This window comes from Carassius gibelio, chromosome B25, assembly GCF_023724105.1.
Source record: "Carassius gibelio isolate Cgi1373 ecotype wild population from Czech Republic chromosome B25, carGib1.2-hapl.c, whole genome shotgun sequence".
Taxonomy (NCBI): domain Eukaryota; kingdom Metazoa; phylum Chordata; class Actinopteri; order Cypriniformes; family Cyprinidae; genus Carassius; species Carassius gibelio.
Window position 1 is genome coordinate 11,068,041 of NC_068420.1, and position 21,936 is coordinate 11,089,976.

The 21,936-nt window shown below is 35.1% G+C and overlaps 2 protein-coding genes across 9 annotated transcripts in view; one reads left to right on the top strand and one right to left on the bottom strand.

Moving 5' to 3' along the window:
* Positions 1–191: 191 nt before the first annotated feature.
* On the bottom strand, positions 192–8,412 carry dkk3b (dickkopf WNT signaling pathway inhibitor 3b). Its single transcript, XM_052597591.1, has 7 exons — positions 8,124–8,412; positions 7,502–7,627; positions 7,235–7,315; positions 4,817–4,909; positions 3,236–3,380; positions 2,515–2,665; positions 192–538 (listed from the first exon to the last, which is right to left on the bottom strand). The coding sequence occupies exons 1-7, from the start codon at positions 8,319–8,321 to the stop codon at positions 481–483; spliced, it is 852 nt and encodes a 283-aa protein (XP_052453551.1). The 5' UTR covers positions 8,322–8,412; the 3' UTR covers positions 192–480.
* Positions 8,413–10,615: 2,203 nt separating this feature from the next.
* Positions 10,616–21,936, top strand: part of mical2b (microtubule associated monooxygenase, calponin and LIM domain containing 2b) — a 59,709-nt gene continuing 48,388 nt past the window's right edge. For 5 of the 8 annotated variants that reach the window (XM_052597569.1, XM_052597570.1, XM_052597571.1 and 2 more), the window contains exon 1: positions 11,314–11,466. The gene's annotated coding sequence lies outside the window, so the exon portion shown is untranslated. Of the gene's footprint in view, positions 10,727–11,280; positions 11,467–21,936 lie in introns of those variants that run through there. The other 3 variants (XM_052597575.1, XM_052597574.1, XM_052597577.1) reach the window with 3 other exon arrangements.

A 21,936-nucleotide genomic window follows, 5' to 3' on the forward strand; every position in this document is an offset into this window, starting at 1 on the left:
GTGTTTTTTTTAATGATAAAGCTTTTATAATAGTTGATGAGCTGTACTGTAAACCCCTCACCGATTCACATTTGTGTGAAAGTAAGCCTCATCCATATCTACCAAAACTCAACACTGTCATCTGCTGTTCACATTTCAATAAGCGATTTAAATTCAGATTTTGCTTTTAAACATTTGCTTTGACAAAAATGTCCAGAAATCATATTTATTTGGAAGGAATATAATGCCCAGCTATGTCCACATATTCAGAACAGCGTCATTATTTCTCAAAATATTCTACTTTTTAAAAAATCATTATCTCTGTAATTCTATTTGTTGGTGGTGCTATTGGCATACAAATCACACCAAAAAAAACCAAAGTTATTCATTAAAGCTCTTCCAATAAATTAGGACGAGAAAGACGGCACTTTAAGGTTACAAAAAAAAAAGACAAAATTACAGAATCTAATAATGATGCAAATTCAGTTTCACTGGGAACGATCAGTCAGCATTTCCTTCTCCAGAAGCATTCCTCTCATCTACACACACTGATTTATTCCTGTAACATAAAACCACAGATACATTTGAGTCATTATTCTCTGAAAAGAAATATAAATATACATTTAATTACATAATTTACATGTATGCATACATATTTATAAAAAATGTCAATGTTTAAATATATATTTTGTTTAAAAAAAATAAAAAAAATCTATATATATCATATATAAACATAGAAATAAAAATTTCATAGTGCCCAAAACCATCTGGTTCAAAGAGATTTTTCTTACCAGCAATTTAACCCTCTGGAGTCTAAGGGTATTTTTGGGGCCTTGAGAAGTTTTGTCATGCCCTGACATTTGTGCTTTTTTCAGTTTCTTATATATATCTAAATGGGTAAAGTCTAATATCACTGTAATCAGCACAAACTGGGCTATAATAATATGTGAAATGCATGCATGTACATGATTGTATTTTTGAGAAAAAAAATGTTATGGATGGTTAGTGAAAAACTAAAAATGTTAAATCACTTGAATAAGGCAATAAAACACATACATAAAATTGGTTGCCGGAAAAGTTGAGAACTGGAGCTTGTAGCCTAGAATTTTTCTTTCTGAATGATGTGAAAATCATCTTGTTTACTCACTCACAGAAAACAATATATTGATTTAAATTTTCTAAAACACTTTTTGTTGGTAAAAGTCATATGCGAGTAGGCGTCAACTATCATGAATATCATTGTGATTTACACCTGAGAAGACAAAGGCCTGCATAATGAGCTGCATAATGAGCCTCTCATTCAACTGTGCCACTCTGAGGGAGAACTTACAAGAAAGAATGTGAGAACAAAATAAAAGTATATAATTTTATGTTTGTAGTTTATTAAGAATATATTTAATTATCCCACAACATAATTTAATATCCACTTGGGGGAGCAGTTAAACAGTTTATTATGGACAATCAAAGCTGACTTTCAAATTTTTTGGCATCCTTTCTCTAGTCACACAATCCTTCAGAAATCCTTTTAACAATCTTATTTTCTACCAAATAAACCCCATTTATTATCATCATCATCATTATTATTATTATTATTATTAATGTTGAAAAGAGCTGATAATATTTTTCAGGTTTAGTCAGGAATTATAGTTTGGAAAAAGTATTTGGAAAAAGTCTAACTAGTAAAATGTTTACACGTTATGTGAAAACTAGTACAAATAAATAAAAAGAGACTTACTCATGTTTATGATCTCTGCTGAATAAAGTGCTTCATTCTTTTTTCTGAGGAAATCCATTTCTCAAATCCTCAACCACATCACATCTTTTTGGGGTGAATTATGTCTTAGTCCTCTCATCGCGAAGCAAACAGTAAAATAAAATAAAAACTTGAAGAATAGTCTGGCTGCTTTTTCTTCTGTTATGGGCGTATTCAAGCCGCGCGCTTCAGTTTGAATCTGAATAGCGCGTTAAGCGCGGGGGCGTGGTCACATTAGATATAATGAGCGGAGATATGAAAAACAGACATTGCGTTGTTTTCATATGGATTACTTTATCTCAGAATATTTGTTTTCGGCAGCACTTGTTTAGTTTAAAAGTAAACATTCCAGGCTTTATATAGATATCTCTCTCATGTCTCTTCGTTGAGTATTCACGGAGTTACAGTTCATTTTAATGAAATGTTTGTACATGACGATCAGCGGAGACAAAGACTGTAGACAGCGCACCTTGTTTGTTATCTTTACTTTATAAGTGCACAAAGGTTTTTTGTTATTATGTCTGTATCCAAAAAAAACTAGACCCTTTACAGATTCGATTGATGTATTGCTCTTATCTGTACGATTAAAACTGAGAGTGTAATTTAAGTTCTTTTCGGGGTTATCAGGTGAAAATGACTCAAAACGCATATATGCGTTAATCGACTCGAAAGGGTTAATTGGCTGGATTGATTACGATTATAAAATGCATAGACGTCTATGTAAAATGCATTATTTTCTTGGCAAGCCTCCCGAGCTGTGTGTAACAATGAAATCGTCTCACTTGAGAGGCTGGCAGTGCAGGCCTGTAGCACAGGGGCAGTGCTCCTGCGGTCCCTCCTCGTCCCACAGTAACAGATCCATCAGCTGATTGGGGTGACTGTGGCAGCCCTGGCCTTCCTGTGGCTTGGGACGGCACACAGGGAAAAGCAGGGCTGAAGACAAAAGAAAAACTGGAATATTAAGAGAAGTAGCGTGGGAGGAAAAGAGACTATAGGGAAAGGTACACAGAAAGAAAGAGGGTCTCTAGACTTCAGGAAGTGTATTGATGTATCAAAACCACTGCAAATGTTGTTGGTTTGTATCTTGTGTGTGATTAATGCATATTTGGCAATGGAAAGAAAACTGAGGAACTTTGTAAACCAAGTGAGCAAGGAGTGCGATTCCAAATTCAAGGAAGCAATTATTTAGTACTTTGCAGGGAAATCTTCTGAGAGGCCCAGTGAAACGGGGTATTTTTCAGATGTTTTGTTATATAACCAGCTGCTTATTGATATCTAATAGGCTTGTTTATACAGGCACTTTTATGTCCCAATGGTTGATTTTTACTAAAACTTTTTAGTTAACTTTTTCTTCTTTTTTTTTGTTACTTTTAAAATGCATTTTGTTTATAATTTTAGTAACCATTGTCTCAGACTTTAAATCTTAAAACATGAAAATCCATCCTAAAAATCTGAATTATTCCACATGTGAAATGATGACGATCTGAACAAAGAGTGCAGAACCTTTGTGAAAGGCGCAGCAGTGTTGGGGACTGCAGTCGCTCTGGTACTGGCAGATGGTTCCTGACTGGCCTTGGGTTCTGTTCTGAGCGCAGACACCCCACACACACAACTGATCTCCACAACACTCCACATCCTTCGTGCACTCCTGTCAATTCAAGCAGCAGAACAGGAATTTAGCCAAAAAAGGAAAGAATATATATATATATATAGTTATATATATAACTATATATATATTTTTTTTTGAAACATTTATTTAAATATATATAAATATAAAAATAAAATATAAAAATAATAATTCGATATATAAACTATCAAATATTTCTATTGCTATATATATTCAATATATAAACAAATGTACATATTTAGAATACACCATATTTTACAAACAGACAGATGGATCGATATGATGATAGATAAAACAGATAGATAGATAGATAGATAGATAGATAGATAGATAGAGACAGACAGAGAGAGAGAGAGATAGATAGACAGACAGACAGATACAGTCAGTCAGATAGATAGATAGATAGATAGATACACTGTAGATAGATAGATACACGATAGATAGATAGATAGATAGATAGATAGATAGATAGATAGATAGATAGGTACACTGTAGATAGATAGATACACTGTAGATAGATACACTATAGATAGATAGATAGATACACTCTAGATAGATAGATAGATAGATAGATAGAGACTGTAGATAGATAGATACACTGTAGATAGATAGATAGATAGATAGATAGATAGATACACTGTAGATAGATAAATAGATAGATACACTATAGATAGATAGATACACTATAGATAGATAGATAGATACACTATAGATAGATAGATAGATAGATAGATACACTGTAGATAGATAGATACACTGTAGATAGATAAATAGATAGATACACTATAGATAGATAGATAGATACACTATAGATAGATAGATAGATAGATAGATAGATAGATACACTGTAGATAGATAGATACACTGTAGATAGATAAATAGATAGATACACTATAGATATATAGATAGATACACTCTAGATAGATAGATAGATAGAGACTGTAGATAGATAGATACACTGTAGATAGATAAATAGATAGATACACTATAGATAGATAGATAGATAGATAGATAGATAGATAGATACACTATAGATAGATAGATAGATAGATAGATAGATACACTGTAGATAGATAAATAGATAGATGCACTATAGATAGATAGATAGATACACTATAGATAGATAGATAGATAGAGAGATACACTGTAGATAGATAGATACACTGTAGATAGATAAATAGATAGATACACTATAGATAGATAGATAGATACACTCTAGATAGATAGATAGATAGATAGAGACTGTAGATAGATAGATACACTGTAGATAGATAAATAGATAGATACACTATAGATAGATAGATACACTATAGATAGATAGATAGATAGATAGATAGATAGATACACTGTAGATAGATAAATAGATAGATGCACTATAGATAGATAGATAGATAGATAGATAGATAGATAGATAGATAGATAGATAGATAGATAGATAGATAGATCAGAGCACAGACCATATTAGTCGTCTGGCATGGGACACATTTGGAGGTGATGAGCTCATACAGGCAGAAGCTGCTGTCCCCACAGTCCTCATCAATCATACACTCCTGAATGAACAAGAATGAACCTGACATTATATATTACAGAAACACTGTTATTACAGCTACAGTTGAGCAAACATCCCAACAATAAACTCTGCTGCTTCAGGATACCACATAACATCATGGACATTCTGCTGAACGTCTTTTGTTGCGTTCCTCAGACGAAAGTCAGTCTTTGAGGTTTAGAAAGACAAGATGACAGTGTCTTTCCTTTTTTCTATTTTGGGGCAACTTTTTCTTTGAGCAACCTACAGCATTGTCTTATAACTATAGTTTAGAGACAGTGCTGTAGGTTGCTCAAAGGAAAAGTATATTGTAATAGTAAGCTTTATTTTTGACTTTAGGGTTAGGAAATTCCAATGAGGTGTTTTGAAATTGAGCTGGGGATCCCAAAGAAACACCCACCTAGCATTAACTGAAAACCGCATTTGTGTTGTCTGGAACATCCGCCTCAGCTACACTTTCCACTATGGGTGGATATAATGTTTTATCCAAAACAGCCGTTTGTGTGCTTGTACTCTGTTAGAAACACTGGAACTCAACATCATGGAAATTTTGTGACTTAACCTTGCAGTCTAAGGTAAAGACGGGAAATAAGACGTAATATTTTGAACATTTCCACTGAAAATATTTACAAACAAACTGAAGGAAGAATAGAGGATAGTTTTAAAATGGCTTGTGGTTCAATACGGAAAACAGGAGTCCCTTTTTAATGCCTGATGACGTCATCTTCCGCGTCAAAATGAATTCCACATTCACAGAAGTGGAGGTGCAGAAATCCTGAGAGCTCGTACCCTTCCCCCCAGAGTTACAGCGTCAGGACTGGAGTCTAGACTAATGTAAGTGAGCCACATGAAAAAAAAACTCTCATCAATTCCTCGCAAACAAAAAAAAAATACTTTCTTGAAGAACTGGAGGTTCAGGTCCAAGTTCTTCTGGAAGACAGAATACAAAATAGTAATTTGTAGAAATCATGAAGACAAAATTATTATATATTAATTATATAAATCCAAATTTTATATATATATATATATATATATATATATATATATATATATATATATATATATATATATATATATATATATATATATATATATATTTTTGTCTTCAGATTTCTACAAATTTCCATTTTGTATTTTGTCTTCCAGAAGAACTTGGATTAAATAAAAATAAAAAGTTAATTAATTCATAATCAATCAAAATAATGAATAGATATTTTGTGTGAGTATGCTGTATATAATTCACAATTACTTTATATCTTTTAATAATTATATATTTATTTAATAATAATATATATTTAAAATAAAGGCAAATAAAATTATAAAATAAAGTTATATTTTTACATATGCTACATACATACACACACATATAAAACCAAATCAAATGCTAAAATATAATAGTCATATTTTTGTATGTATGCTACACACACAGAGAGACACATTTCACATAAATATTTAAAATTATTGATTGATTTTTCATAATACATGGAATAATGCATTGGTTTACTCACATCTGGAGTATATTTTGCAATAATGACCGGCTTTACATTATCATCCCTCACATATTTGCTTATCTTTTAACTGTGAGCTCAGATTTGCCACTGTGCAAAACGAGAGTTAACCACTAAGTGCTGCCTCATGGCAACATGATAGCTGGCACAAACTCTCCACCACACATCCCCAGCGCTCCACTTTCCATGCATTCTTTCCAGCTGTTCTAATTTCACCATATATTATTGTCATGATGCCAGAAGACTGCCAGGCCAAAGAGCCTCTAATGACACTGCCGTCTGTTAAATTGTTATAGAAACGCATAAGGACCATATGTGCAATGTTTATGTGTTTTACTCTGGAATAGACATCATTTATTTCAATCAAAAGCCATTACATAGAGTAACTGCTTTTAGTCTTGAAAACTAAGAAATAAAGTGTTTACGTTTTAAAAGATTAATTCATGTAGAGGATATTTTTAGTTAGCCTTATAATAAAAGCTTATATTTTAGTGGTAACCACAGCAACAGTGTAACACAAGTGGAAAGAGGACTGATACAGACCATCTGTCCCTCTAATTTATCAAAAGGTTTACAAGAATTCAGCATGTTTAGAAAGGTCTCTGTAATGATGTGCCACATGTTTTCCAGGCAAACAGCGGATAGTTTGATGACTGGTGAAATGGAAAATCCATGTTGGTTTTATTAATAAATAAACTCTGCTTTCAAACCTCGGGTTGGCTGGGTGACTTAGCAGATTGTGCATTACAAGTTTGATATCTGTTTAATATGTCTGGAAACTTCCAGCTATTAAAGCTATAGATGAGCAATAGACTCACGTGATCAACTTCATTCCACCGTTCAGTGTTCTGAATGAGAGTTCTAGAGAAATGTGTCTTTCCAGTCCCATTAACCGTTTCCTAGAGGAAAACCAGGTATAAGGTTTAGTTAAGCAAGGCAAATCAATATAACAAAAGCACTAAGGCATATAAACGCAAAGCAGTTCTCAGAAAAAAAAAGTAGTCTGGGGTTTCATGACCCTTCAATGCCAATTAGGCTAGGCTATAGGCTTGCAAATAAAAATCTGAATCAAAGACAAGAAATACCTTGTCGATTCTCTCTATCAGATGAACAGTCCGATTTCCAACCTTGATCTCTGTTGTAGTTTCATTGTGAAAACTGGCAGGAAAGTTGCGTCCATGTAACAACGATTTTGAAGACTCATTCTCCATCTGTTTCAAATCAGATTAATATTAATGTGAATGTTTTGATTGATTTTTTTATTTTGACATTGCTAATTGGAAAGAAATAATTATTCATTTTAGTGAACCATGCAATTCTTTCAACCAGTTCGTTTAAAAAAAAAAAATCAGTTAAAAAACGATTCGGTGTCATTGCATATTAACCCCATTAAGTTTTATTAATAGTACTATTAATCCAGTTACGTTTATCATTTAGGAGCAAAATATACTTACATTTACATTAAACACTACTAAAAATAATCTACATCGGATAACATTTTGCACTTTTAACTAAATTTGCTACTAAAACTAAATCTGTTATTCGTTCGAGGTTTTGTGAACCGGTTTAAAAAAGATTCAATGAAAAGATTCGACTCGAAAGAACATTTTGTTCACGAATCGGTCAGCGACAATCCTCCTGCGCAAAGGACCATGGCACAAAACAACATTTAAACGTTAATCTACTCAGATTTATTTACATAACTACCTGATGAACAGCCTCTTCTAGTTTCTGCTGCGTGTCCTCCATAAGTTTTTCCACTTCTTTGAACATTTCGTTTAAAGTGGTTTGTCCCTGCGCCACATGCTCCTCCAGGGTCTCGGAGATGTCCAGATGTCCCCCTCTGTGAACTGAGCTGCCCACCACAAAGCCCAAGGAAAGGGATATTATCACAAACTTCAGCATCGTTTTATGCTTAGGCGACTCACCCCTGGCGTGAATCACAGACTCTGTGCTGGGACGTGCTTTATTTGGAAACTTGTGAGGGGGAAAAAAAAGACCGGAAAATGTTTTTGGCTCCCACTATTGCATCTGATGGCTCAATTATTAAAGCGACAGCGCACTGGCCTTCAGAAATGAAAGTAACAAATAAATCGTACAAAAGTACAACCTCGACGTAAATGACACTGTTCTATTTGAACAATGTTTAAAATGTAATTTATTCCTGTTATAGAAAAGCTGAATATTCAACAGCCATCATCCCAGTTTTTAGTGTCACATGATCCTGGTGCTTAAAAAACATTTTAAGTCAAGTGTTTAAAAGTTAAGAAACTTTTATATATTCATTCGTTTGTTCATTCTTAATATTTTAATTATTCGTAATAATTTTATATAATTTGTTTGTAACATATATTAAAAAAAAAAACTCTACCGACTTATGTGTATCAGTCAGTACTCCTTCTCTGCAAATGTATCCACTGCTAAAACAACATACATTACAAAACTTTCTCTTTTCTTCTGTCCTCCTCCCCCTCCTCTGTCATCAACTCTTACAGTTGATGATAAATAAAACAAGAAACATCAATGACCAATTCCACACACCACAAATGATGATAACTTCATAATGAAAAATACACACTCTCTCCCCCTTTTCTCCACTCAAACGTTTCCAAACTTACCCTTTCCAATCATCCTACTACCTGTCCACTTGATGCTATCCAAACTAACATACTTAAGGCAATTACTTATTCAGTCATACTTTCACTTACTCACATTGTTAAAACCTCTCTTCACTCTGATACATTTCCCACAGCATTAAGCAGGCTTGTGTAAACCCACAGCTTAAGAAACCGTCTCTAAATCCACTTTTAGAAAACTACAGACCGGTATCCCTTCTTCCATTAATTTCAATGAGACTTGAGCGAGTTGTGTTAAGCCAACTCTCTATGTTCCTTGCACAGAACAACCTCGTGGACAACAACCAATCTGGGTTCAAAAGCGGCCTCTCAACTGAGACTGTCCTGCTCTCGTTTACTGGCAAGAGCAGCTTCCATATCCTCAGTAATCATCTTGCTGAATCTGTTTTCTGCTTTAGACACAGGTAACCACCAGATCCTCCTGTCCTCCCTCATAAAGATGGGCATCTCAATGCACTCCAATGGTTCAAGTCTTACTTCTCATGTAGGTATTTCAGGGTGTCTTGTGAGGTTTCTAAGTCACAACTTCTTGATACTGGGGTTCCTCAAGGCTCAGTGCTTGGACTTCTTCTCTTCTCCATCTACATGATGTCATTAGGATCTGTCATTCAGAAGCATGGCTTTTCCTATCACTGCTATGCTGATGACACTTAACTCTACTTTTCATTCCAGCCAGATGATCTGACGGTAGCTGTTCACATTGCAGCCTGTCAGAGAGACATTTCTAGCTGGATGAAGGACCATCACCTTCAGCTCAACCTGGCTAAGACAGAACTGCTTGTGGTCTCAGCCAACCCAGTACTTAATCAAAACTTCTCTATAAAGCTGGGTTTGTCAACCATAACTCCTTCCAGGACAGTTATGTTGTAGAGTTATGTTATATATATATATATATATATATATATATATATATATATATATATATATATATATATATATATATATATATATATAATAAGAACCATTATTAATGAATAATTGAGCACCAAATCAGCATAAAGATTTCTGAAGGAACACGTGACACTGAAGCTGGAGTAATGGCTGCAGAAAATTCAGCTTTGCATTACATTAATAAAAAATTATTATAATAAAAAACAATTTGAATATTACAATAGGACACAGTTATTCTAAATGTAATAATATTTCACAATATTACTGTTTTATTGTATTTTTGGATCAAATAAATGCAGCCTTGGTGAGTGTATAGGCCTATTGGCTTTATAGATTATTAACTTGAATATTTATTACGAATATTTTTATTTGACTTGTAAAAACTGCAGAAATATTTAAAAATATTTAGAACATTCTGTAATTTTATAATTATGTATAACATTCATACACATATGTAAACAGAATTATCTGTTTTCTTTATTATTTTTTTGACAGTGTATTGTCCATCCAAATAGATTTTAATGCCTTCTTGTTTCGTCATGAGTTAGTCTGTTTTTGTTCCATATAGACTCGTGAACATCTCATTGCACTCTTGGTTTTTGTCCAACTTTGCCCTTTCAATGTGCATAAAGTGTGCACATTCTTTAATAGTCCAGTAGATGTCGACAAAGTACAACATCTCGTTCACCACTCATTCACTACCTTTCCTAATGAAACAAACACCTGTCAGCATGTGTGATTAAACCTGCTGCTCGCGCCAGCATAGCAATTTCTCTGGTGTAGGTAAGACAAAACGCACGCTCATCATATTTATCAAGACTTTTTATGTAGTACAGTGGTATGATATCAAAAACAATGAAAAATTGATTTGGCGTAAAGAAGAAACATTTCTGATGGTCTATTTTCTGAGTGTTTAGTAAAACTAGAGTGGGTGATAAAGGAGGGAGACCAGGTTTTGGGAACACGAGGCTTTCAGGACAAGTTGGTACAGGGCAGTAAAACATAACAAAACACGCAGTGTGTGTGTGTGTGTGAGAGAGAGAGAAAGAGAGAGAGAGAGAGACATTGGCCGTAGATGAATATTTAGACTGGACTTGTCCTAAACCACTAATGAAACACCGTTTTGCAGGTAAAATACGTTTGGATGGACACATCCACCCCATAATATATTTCAAAACACTTTTTTTTAAAGCATTGTAACATGACAGTTTTCCTAAGCTCAAACATTCAGGACAGTTTGTCCAGAGAATGAAGTAAAATACAGACAACCGTTAAAAAAATCAACAGTGGGATTCGCCTTCCAAGTTTATCTGAACTTCCCATTGGGCGTCGTGGGAAGCGCCGCCTCTAATTATAAAAGCGCATAAAGAGCCAGCGCAACAACTGAGTGGATGGAGTCATACGATACAAACAGTTTTCTTTTAAAAGTTAGAGCTCAGATACACTATACGGATAATATCAATCGCTGTCAAGCAAGTTCTACGGCTGTCGCTGAAGCTTAAAGTCATATTACAGCGGAAAAAGTAAGTTTGCTGATCACTTCATTTGAGCGCGTGTCAGCGCACGAGCTGCTGGGAAACTTAAAGTGACGCGCTATATTGGGCACGCGCTGCGTTGACAGGTTAGGCATACACTGTTGCCATGTATATGAAAATAACATTGTAACATTAAAACAAATAAATAGAATCGATTTTTATGTTACGGTAAGTAATTAATTAAATGATGGCAAGTTTGTATGGATTTCAGGATAATCAGGTTGAGTTTCAAAAGTGGTGTAAATAATTTACTGCAGCCTTTGGAGTGTTCGACAGCTGTCTGGGTTTGGTTTGTAGTTTATCTCTTAGATAATGACAACACAGCACTAAAGCATGATTTTTGTAATATTATCTGTTATCTGATATAGTCATTGGCTAAACTGACAACATTCAATTTTGAGAAATCTATCTGAAGGACCGCCTTAAAGTTAGGTGTTGCTGGTCTAACATGGTCTACTATGTAAAAACCTGCTCCAAAACAGTTACCGAATAGATTTTCCTAGAAGGTCTCTAAGAGACCAGTTTTGGTCCCTTGTTAGGGCTGTTCTTAGGTAAACAGTTGACAGGTGTGAAGGTGTTTTGAACAATAAGTGTTTTCCAATGTTGATGGCTTTTCTTGGGAAAGTTTCCTGAATTATGTGTTATGTAATTCGAATAGTTTTGGTCAGACTGGAGCGTTATGTTCTTCTCCCTGTTGTCCAGGATTACTCATTATTGGTGTGTATTGCTCCGACTGTAGAGATCATCAGGCTCAGACTGGCATCCAATGCGTCTCAGTAGATGAATCATTTGCTTGCAATTGTTTCTTCTCTATTTGTGTGCTCATTTTATTTTGTAATGAACATGGATAGTGATTTGCACAGATAAATATTTGTTCTTATTTTGTAATATGCGTTTCTATATTCTAAATTTCCAGCAGTGCTACTGAAGTGTAACACCCTTGAGTTCTTATATGGGCTTTCCTAATGCAATGTGTAATGCACCTTAAGATGTTTGCTTTTTTTAATCTGTGTAGTTTCTGTTGAAGATTGTGGTTGTTTATGAGAGTTTTTGCATTATGTTGTCCCTCTGCTGTCTATAGGGAAAAATGATAGTGTTACACAATCTGCTCTTCCTGGAATATGCCATTGACTTATAAGGGCCATTCTGAGCGCAGAGAAGACAGAAATACACTAGAACTTTTGCGTTGCTTTTTAAAATGGATTTAAATGGACAGCTTCACCGCAGACATGGGGAAAGATGTGCAGAGGAGTTGCAATTTTGAGAAGACACATAAATATGAGAAATGAAGCAAATTTGAAAGTGTTAGAAATAAAGGGAATGTGGGGGGGGGGTCAAGTATGAGCATTAGGCAAATTGATTCGTAATTGTGAGAAATTAAGCAAATATAAGAAATTAAGTCACAATTGTCAGAAATAAAGTTGCATTCGTGAGATAAAGTTGCAATTGAGAGATAAAGTTGTAGTAATAATCAAGTCACAATTTTGAGAAAAAGTTGCAATTAAGAGATCGTTACATTTATGATAAATAGACTGAGAAATAAAGTAGCAATTGTCGAAGTCGCAATTATGAGATTTACATTTAGTCATTTTCAGAAGCTTTTATCCAAAGCGACTTACAAATAATGACAATAGTTACGGTAATAAGGAATAAAGTCGCAATTTTACGAGTTGTGAGAAATGAAGCTAATTGCAATTGTGGGAGAGTTGCAAATTTTGAAAGCTAAAGAAGCAAATATGAGAAATAAAAAATGTGAGGAGTAGAATTGCGATATATTAAGTCACAACTATGAGAAATGAAGTTGCAGTTGTCAGAATGAAGTCGCAATTGTGAGAAAATTAGAGTTATCATCAATAAAGTCACTATTGTGAGATATAAAGTAACAACTCTGAAATATGAAGCTGCACAGAAGTTCATGAGGCGGACCAAGGAAAAGGGCCAGCACACACTGTCGGAGCCTCTCTGAGCCTTTTAGGTTATTTCTAGTATTTTGTGATTTTTAAAATCTCATATGACTCTCAGTGGAAGTTCAGTTCAAATTGGGTTGACTCCAATTATCCACAGATGTGAATGCTGAAAGTTTATCTGCTGCACTCCGGAGTCCATCTCTCAAAATAACACTACCAGTCCATTCCTTTTGGACTGCCGTGATCCTCTCATACGTTTCTTGTGGGTAGTATATCACAATTTGACAATGACATGCTCAGAAAAATACAAGCTTTTTTGTGGAATTGCATGCATTCTTCTGTTGGATTCGGTTTCACATTCCCTCCAATTTCCAACACTGATTCGCTTAAGGTGAAGGCAGGGCTGTTCAGGCTAAAGCAACCCTACCGGCTGGTTGATCAAACTCCAGCTGGTTCATGTGGAAGCAATAATGCTTCTCAAAGTGGTTTGTAGTTTTTCATGACCCATCTGAGAAAAACATCTGGACAGGACACCTGTATTTATAGAGTTGCTTCATAGTGTCATTTGAGTGTTGAACGGTTTATATTAAGTTGACTGGCTCTGTTATTTTAACTAACCACAGATATGTTGTTTTGCATGTCATTGTAAAAATTACTAAGAGTTTTCAGTTTGTAAAATGGCAGTGTATGAGACCTTAATTCTAGCGAATGCATGGTTTGCTGTTGGCTGTCCTGTTTTAGTGTAACGGAAAGACTTTAATCCAGAGTAAACAAACCTTTTTGAGTTGAAACCATTTGGGTGTGTTGACATTTGACCTGCTTGTCTGGAGTGGCATCTTTAACTTCCTCCTCCATATTTCCTTTATAATCCTTCCTTCTGTTCCCAGTAGGTTAGAGAACGTTCGAGGAAGTGGAAAGTTGTGGGTTTGTTATCGTAAGGATCACATCCTCCACACAAGAGGATCAGTTATAGATGCTGCCAGTAATCTTGATGTCTGCAGGGTACAGTATCTGACAGAATCTAAGAAGAAGAGGACACAAAGTGCAAGCGTTCTTAAGTCATATTTATGGAAAGATGAATCGGTTTTAAAAGTTTAAGCAAACTCAACTAGGATTATTTACCCCAGGACATCATTAGCCTACTGCTGAGACTTTGAACCTACTGTACAGCTATAGAATCACACCATGGTAGAACTTGAAACTTGAGACCTGTCTATTCTGAGCAGGAGCCTCCAGAATGTTTTTCCATGTTATATGGGCACCCATGTCCACCTCAGAGTGAAAAATAAAACGGATAAAAGCATATTCTCATCAAGAACGTTAACCATTCTGTTTAAGCACACACTGCAGTTTTTTCATCTTTAAAGCAGGATAGTTTCTGATTGGCTGTCATTGTTTTTTATCATTCATCATCTGAAAAAATATTTTAAATGATTCCAACAATTCAAACAATTCCTCTCCCATTATCATTATAGTTGATGTGTGGACTTTCCTATTCCATTAGAATGATAAAACTTTATAGTTATCGTTATAATTCTTGGTGTAAACTGTCATTAAATGTAAAAAAAATTTTTTAAGTTTAAAGTAATATAAAAAGTCAGGGATTATCACCCATGTCAAAAATACAATGTACTGTAAAAGTCACAATTGAGAGAGATGCAATTACAAGAAAAGTCGCTAATGAAGTCGGAATTTCTGAGAAACATTCACAATTACGAGAAACAAAGTTGCAGTTGCGAGAAAAGCAGTTGGAATGTTCATGTAATGTTGTGCAATCAGTTGCAATTAATTGTGAGAAATAGTCACAGTCATGAGAAATGGCAATAACGCAAAGTGAATCGCAATTATTAGAAGTACGAATTGTGAGAAAATTGTACAGTAATTGTGAGATATAAAGTAGTGATAATGAGAAAGTCAATACAACATACAGTATATAGCAGTTATAGATCTAGTGGGAATATTCGGCCTGCCGTTGATTTTGACTTTAGGGATTCCTGGTTACTCATGGGTGTTTCCCAGTTCCCTGTCACTCGAGCAAATATCTACTAAACGCATTACTCTAGAGAACTCATTACTGGTTTGACCTAATCTTCCCCTAAAGTATGATAAGTTTTGCCACTTTGCCGCTTTGCAGAATTGGTTGGAATAAGTGATTCTCAGGATCCATTATCCCAAAATAGCTGATTTTGCCTCTTTGCTTTTTTTTTCTATCTAGATGGTTTGTTATGATAATTACTCGGTAAGAGCTATATTTTAGTTAAGAGTTAGGCCTATATTTTGAAATCATAAAAAAAAAAAGTGTTAACATTTTGCTATTTATATGATCCAGAAGGGCTGCTTTGGAATATTTTGTCCACCACTAAGCAGTAAAAAGTGCACAAACAGGAAGGACTTGGACCTCATACAATTTCAGATATCCTACACATGGAAATACTGAGCGAAAAATCACAAATTTTTCACTCAATTTTTATGAACCTTTATTTCTGACAAATAGAAAAAATCAATCAATCACCTTTATTTATATAGTGCTTTAAACAAAATACATTGCGTCAAAGCACTGAACAACATTCATTTGGAAAACAGTGTCTCAATAATGCAAAATGATAGTTAAAGGCAGTTCATCATTGAATTCAGTTATGTCATCTCTGTTCAGTTGAAATAGTGTTTGTTTTTATTTGCAATCAAGTCAATGATATCGCTGTAGATGAAGTGACCCCAACTAAGCAAGCCAGAGGCGACAGCGGCAAGGAACCGAAACTCCATCGGTGACAGAATGGAGAAAAAAACCTTGGGAGAAACCAGGCTCAGTTGGGGGGTCAGTTCTCCTCTGACCAGACGAAACCAGTAGTTCAATTCCAGGCTGCAGCAAAGTCAGATTGTGCAGAAGAATCATCTGTTTCCTGTGTATATATATATATATATATATATATGTGTGTGTGTGTGTGTATATACATATGTGTATATACACAGTGTTGGGGAGTAACTAGTTACATGTAACGGCGTTACGTAATTTAATTACAAAATTAATGTAACTGTAATTAGTTACAGTTACTAAGAAAAAATGAGTAATTAAATTACAGTTACTTATGAATTTTTTAACGATTACAAAGGGGATTACATTTGAATATTTACACACATCCACATACAGATTTAACTGATTTCTTTCCCAAATTGCACTGACTATTCTAAGACATACGCCCTAATAATTTCCGGGATGCGGAAACACAGTCTGCTTCGTAGAATCCAGTCAGAAAAATGGAATGCCTAACGCGGACGGAATATGCCACATTTTGGATGACTAAATCAAAAGTAGGTCAGTACACTTGAATCAAAACATGACATGGACTGGTGTCTGTGAATATCAAGCCCCCAAAATGCAATATATGACTCCTGCACGTTCTGCGTGTCAGTTGAAATCACGCGCGGACTGGACACCGGGAGAACCGGGACAATTCCCTAGCTTCCTCAGTCTTCCTCAACTTGTCCCAATATTTTAATATTATTATTGTATAATTGCCTGCCGAATGTACTAAAGCGATCATTTGCGAATCCGCCATTTGATAATTAAATCTCTAATAAATCTGTTAGTCGTGACTCGCGCGCTCTCCGCGCCTCCGCCAAACGGTTTGGATCAGACTCCAAGTAATCAATGCGAAAGAGAGATAAAAGAGTGGACTGTGGAAGCGCACAGCTGGAACAGAGAAGCAGAACTACTGTTCAGGGTTTCAGGTCAGTTTCATCTGTAAAGATGCTTTTTTGACACAACCCTTGCGAAAATTAACATTTTATTATTTTACTATAAATCCCGTGAAAATGGTTACTATTGTTTAACTGTGGTAACCAAAAATTTAAAATTATTTTACAAATTTATTTATTTAAAAATAAATACGAATCCATTTGCAAATCAAAAAACCATACAAGGTTATTGTACTTTTATATAGGCTAATAAAAGCATGGTAAATTTTTGTAAGGGAAAAACATGACTCATGTACAGTATTAGGATTTTTTTATAAATATATTGTAGTATTGTAGAGTATTGTATTGTTAAGTACAGTTTTGTTCAATCTTGAGTATTAAGATGGATAAGGGGGCAAAATAATGAGACTGAAGAGAAAAATGGAAGTGAAGGTGCCGTTCAGGAGATAACTTTTAATTATTTGACATGTCCCCATATTAAAGATTTAAACCTTTTTTATGTCAGGTCCATACAAAAAATAGTATTGTCCATGAATTTGTTTGTATGAGTTTGAATTTTCCATTCTGATTTTTTTTCCCAGTCTGCCCCTCCTGTAAATTAATGGCAAAGACATGCAGTTTCATTTACTACACATAGGCCTACTGAAGCTCGCAGTGTTTTCAACCTCTGCCGTCTCAATATATGAGTACACGAGCACATACACATAATTTCTAGAACTGCTCTGTCACTTCATGCATTTTACTTATTTTGAGAAAACTATCATCATATCATATATAAAGAGACAGCAGTTTAAAAAAAAAAAAAACACCAATGTTTCAGGAGTTTATTAAACAGCATATGACACATGCTTATTAGATAACTGTATTTGAGTTGATATATATGCTTTTATTTATTATAATGTTCACAAATTTAGAAAAGTAATCAAAAAGTACTCAAAAGTAATTAGTTACATTACTTTAATTAAGTAATTGAAAAAGTTACACTACTATTACATTTTAAACAGGGTAACTTGTAATCTGTAACCTATTACATTTCCAAAGTAACCTTCCCAACACTGTATATACATACATGCATATATATACACACACACACATATATATATATATTAGTGCTGTCAAAATTAGCGCGTTAATGCATTCGATTAATTTGAAATATTTAACGCGTTAAAAAAAAATAACGCAATTAACGCGGTTGCAGTTTTTTTATTTCCAGTTGTGGCCTGTGTGTGTTCAACGTGCAAAGAAATATGGTTAAGACCAAGGAAGGACTTTTAGACGGAAATTTTCAGTATAAAACTCTGCCGGATTACTCTTCAGTCTGCCACGAGAAACAGCAACATTAAAATCATGAACAAATGTCATTGTTTAAAAAAAAAAAACAATGACTGTAACAGTGCGTAAATCAGACCTTTCTGTAACGCTAACGTTAATAAGCTTAAACGAAAATAACGAAATAATTGTGTAGCGGAGTATTTTTTGTACACAGTGCCGCGAACTGTCAATCACTCCTGTACGCGTGCATCACTGTCCTCCTCGCAGCTGCAGCAACTTGCGCTCTCTCTCTTCATCAAGCTTTAAAACAAAAAGGGGACAAAAAGATCATATTGTCTTTGTGCATAGGCTATAGATTAATTAGATAAATGAATATCTAAATTTGTGCCTTGCCGTCTACGGTATTTTTTTAGAACTTAGAAAAAAGATGCTGCAGCCAATGAGCAGCCAGCGGGGGCTGCAGGACGACTCAACCTCCGCAGACAGTTTTTAATGTTTATCAGACAATAAATACTCAAGATTTTGCTTTAGTATAACTCACAACGAGTTTCACACACCTTCTCCGGCCACGTTGAGTTGTTGACACTTAACAGTGGGAAAAGCGACAAATGCGCTATTCACTTGTATAACTTAAGGGTGAATGGGTAATGTAGTTTCTGCTCTGGGTGGGATGAATTAGGAAGCTTGCATTGTGAAGGGCGCTCTGAAAATCGGCAGTGCAGGTAAAAGATTAAAACCTCTATTAAAACAGATGTCCAAATGAGCGTACCGGTACGCTACAAGCACGTTCTGGGCGCACGGAGAGGTGGCGGTACGCTCAAGAGCTATATTTGGAAGTGGCGGTACTGAGTACCGGTGCGTACTGGCCCACTTAAAGCACTGGCAATGACTATACTTTGGAATTTTTTTGCAGTCCACTTAGAATTCAACATGGAAATCATTTTTGTTTTTTATTGGCATTGATTGTTTTGAAATTCAAATGGTACTTACATGCCTGTGTTTTTATTTCTGTAATAAATATGGCTTTCAAGCCAACAGTTAATTTGGAGGATATTGATGGTTTATTGCAGGTATGTTGTTTACATGAGAAAATCTGTGTTACAAGTTAAACAAAAATTCCAATAAACAATCATATTTTGAATTTAAATAGTTTCTTTGTCTTGAGTTTACATTAATTATTTACATTTTACATTTACATATCCAAAAAGTTTCAGTCTTTTAATTGCGATTAATCGCGATTAATTTTAAAAAATTGTGCGATTAATTAGTTATTTTTTTTAATCGATTGACAGCACTATATATATATATATATTAGGGATGCACCGAAATTTCGGCCACCGAAAATTTTCGGCCGAAAATGGCCTTTTCGGTTTTCGGCCGATAGACTTTTATCACCGAAACAACACGGCCGAAATGTTGTGATGACGCAAACAGAAACCGCGACCTGCATGTGCACCTGCAAAGCGCAGACCACGAGCTCCACGCGACATTCACTTAACACCAGTGAGAACATTCTCTCTCTTCGTATTCCTTTATTCGCAGCACTAAAGCGTCTAGTAACAAAGAGATTAAGACGGACCACGAAGTAAAAACAAAGAAAAGTACAGTCTTATAGAGTCTGTTAGCACACGTCTCACTGAGATATTTTCGGATCCTCTGCACTTCATCGCGAATGTGCTTGATCCGCGTTATAAAGACCATTACTTGGATGCGGAAATAAGGCAGCGCGCACGAGAAATGATCCAGGCCGCGCTGGATGCGGAGAACCCGCGTGGAGACGGAGAAGCGCCAAGCGCAGGAGACAGATCAGAGCGCAGAAAAAAAGACTGATCTCTGCACCAGATGAGTGGCATGCACCATCGTTGTCTGATATGTTCAGTGGAATTCTGCAAGAAAGTGCCTCAAATAATAATAATACGTTGGCTATTTTGTTCTTAGGCTACTATACACACACACACACACACACACAAACATATATACATACATAATATCAGATTGTAGCCATATTTATGCTAGATTTTCTGCTAGATTTCTGCTTTAATTTGATAAAAATGTTTATTTATGCCCTGGCCCTATTTAAATACACTCTCTCAAATATTTCTCAAATGTCAGGCAGATGACAAGCTCAACTGCTCAACAGCTAGATGGTTATCTGTCTGAAGTCCCCATCCCCAGAAGTGATAACAGTCTTGCCAACTGGAGAAGTAATGCACTTTCTAGTCCTACATAGAAAATTTCAAATGCACTTCACCTAAATACATAAATGTTTTTATGAGAGAACAGTTCATTTTAAAACCTTTTTGCAGGCCAGTAGGCCTGTACATTATTATTAAATATACACATGAGTGGGATAAATTATTTGTTTGAATTTTATTTTATACTGTGCATTGTTGCAATGTGCTTAATAAATATTTGCATCATTTGTAATTGTTTTTTTTATGTTTTTTTTTAAATAAGTTATGTAATTGTAATTATCTTTGAAACTTTAATATTAATTTATGCAATTGCAATGTCTTAATTTTAGTAAAGTTAGTACACGGTCATAGCAATAAATGCAATGGTACTAATAATTGGCATAATTTCTTTCGGTGTTTCGGTTTCGGTTTTCGGCCTTGGTTTTCTCTTTTTCGGTTTCGGCCAAGAATTTTCATTTCGGTGCATCCCAAATATATATATAGAGAGAGAGAGAGAGAGAGAGAGAGAGAGAGAGATTTTTTTAATGCACTTTTGACTCTGTTGGAAAAATGCATTGGGAATAAGTGTCCCTGTAAGGAAATACCAAATCTATTGTGTGTCCAAAAAAAAGCTTTCCCCGGTCCCATATTCCTTCACTCTACAGTTGATGGAATCAGCAACGCTTTATGTTTGTTTGTTAGGTCAGCTGGCTAACAATTACCAACATCACCTAAACCAGTGTAACCAAACTCTCCAAGGCAGCAGCAATGCTCTCCAGTTACTTTTGTTTGCCTGTACTGTAGTAGTCTTTTACTTCAGGCAGTAAACTACAAATGCATATTGACTCAGTAGGGGTGTACTTTCCATACGAACGTAAATGTCTGTTTGTTTTCGACACTGAATAATAAATGTTTCTTGCAAATCAGCATATTTTAATGATTTCTGAAGGATCGTGTGACACTGAAGACTGGAGTTATGATGATGATAAATTCAGCTTTGCCATCACAGAAATAAATCAACCTTTTAATATATAGTCAAGTAGAAAAGCTATTTTGAAATGCAGTCATATTTTACAATATTACTGTTTTTGTGTTTTTATAAAATAAATGCAACCTTGGTGGACATAGTAGGCTAATTCCCGTTTGTGTGCTCCTGTAGGTCCCATGAATAATATTAGTGTTGTAGGAATGTTAGCTCTTAGGTATTCCAGTTTGAAGTGCTGCTGCTTTCTGGTCAATCCACTGGGACACAGTTGAACCCTTTGATGGTTTCTCCAAGCTGAAGCTCCTGCAAAGAGATCTGTCTAGTCCTTATGCTGAAAGACTGCAGGTCTGAGCTGTCGGAGTCAATTTGCTTGGCAATCACTGTGACATTAGCATGTGCTAGTCTTCAATGACTATTAATGATA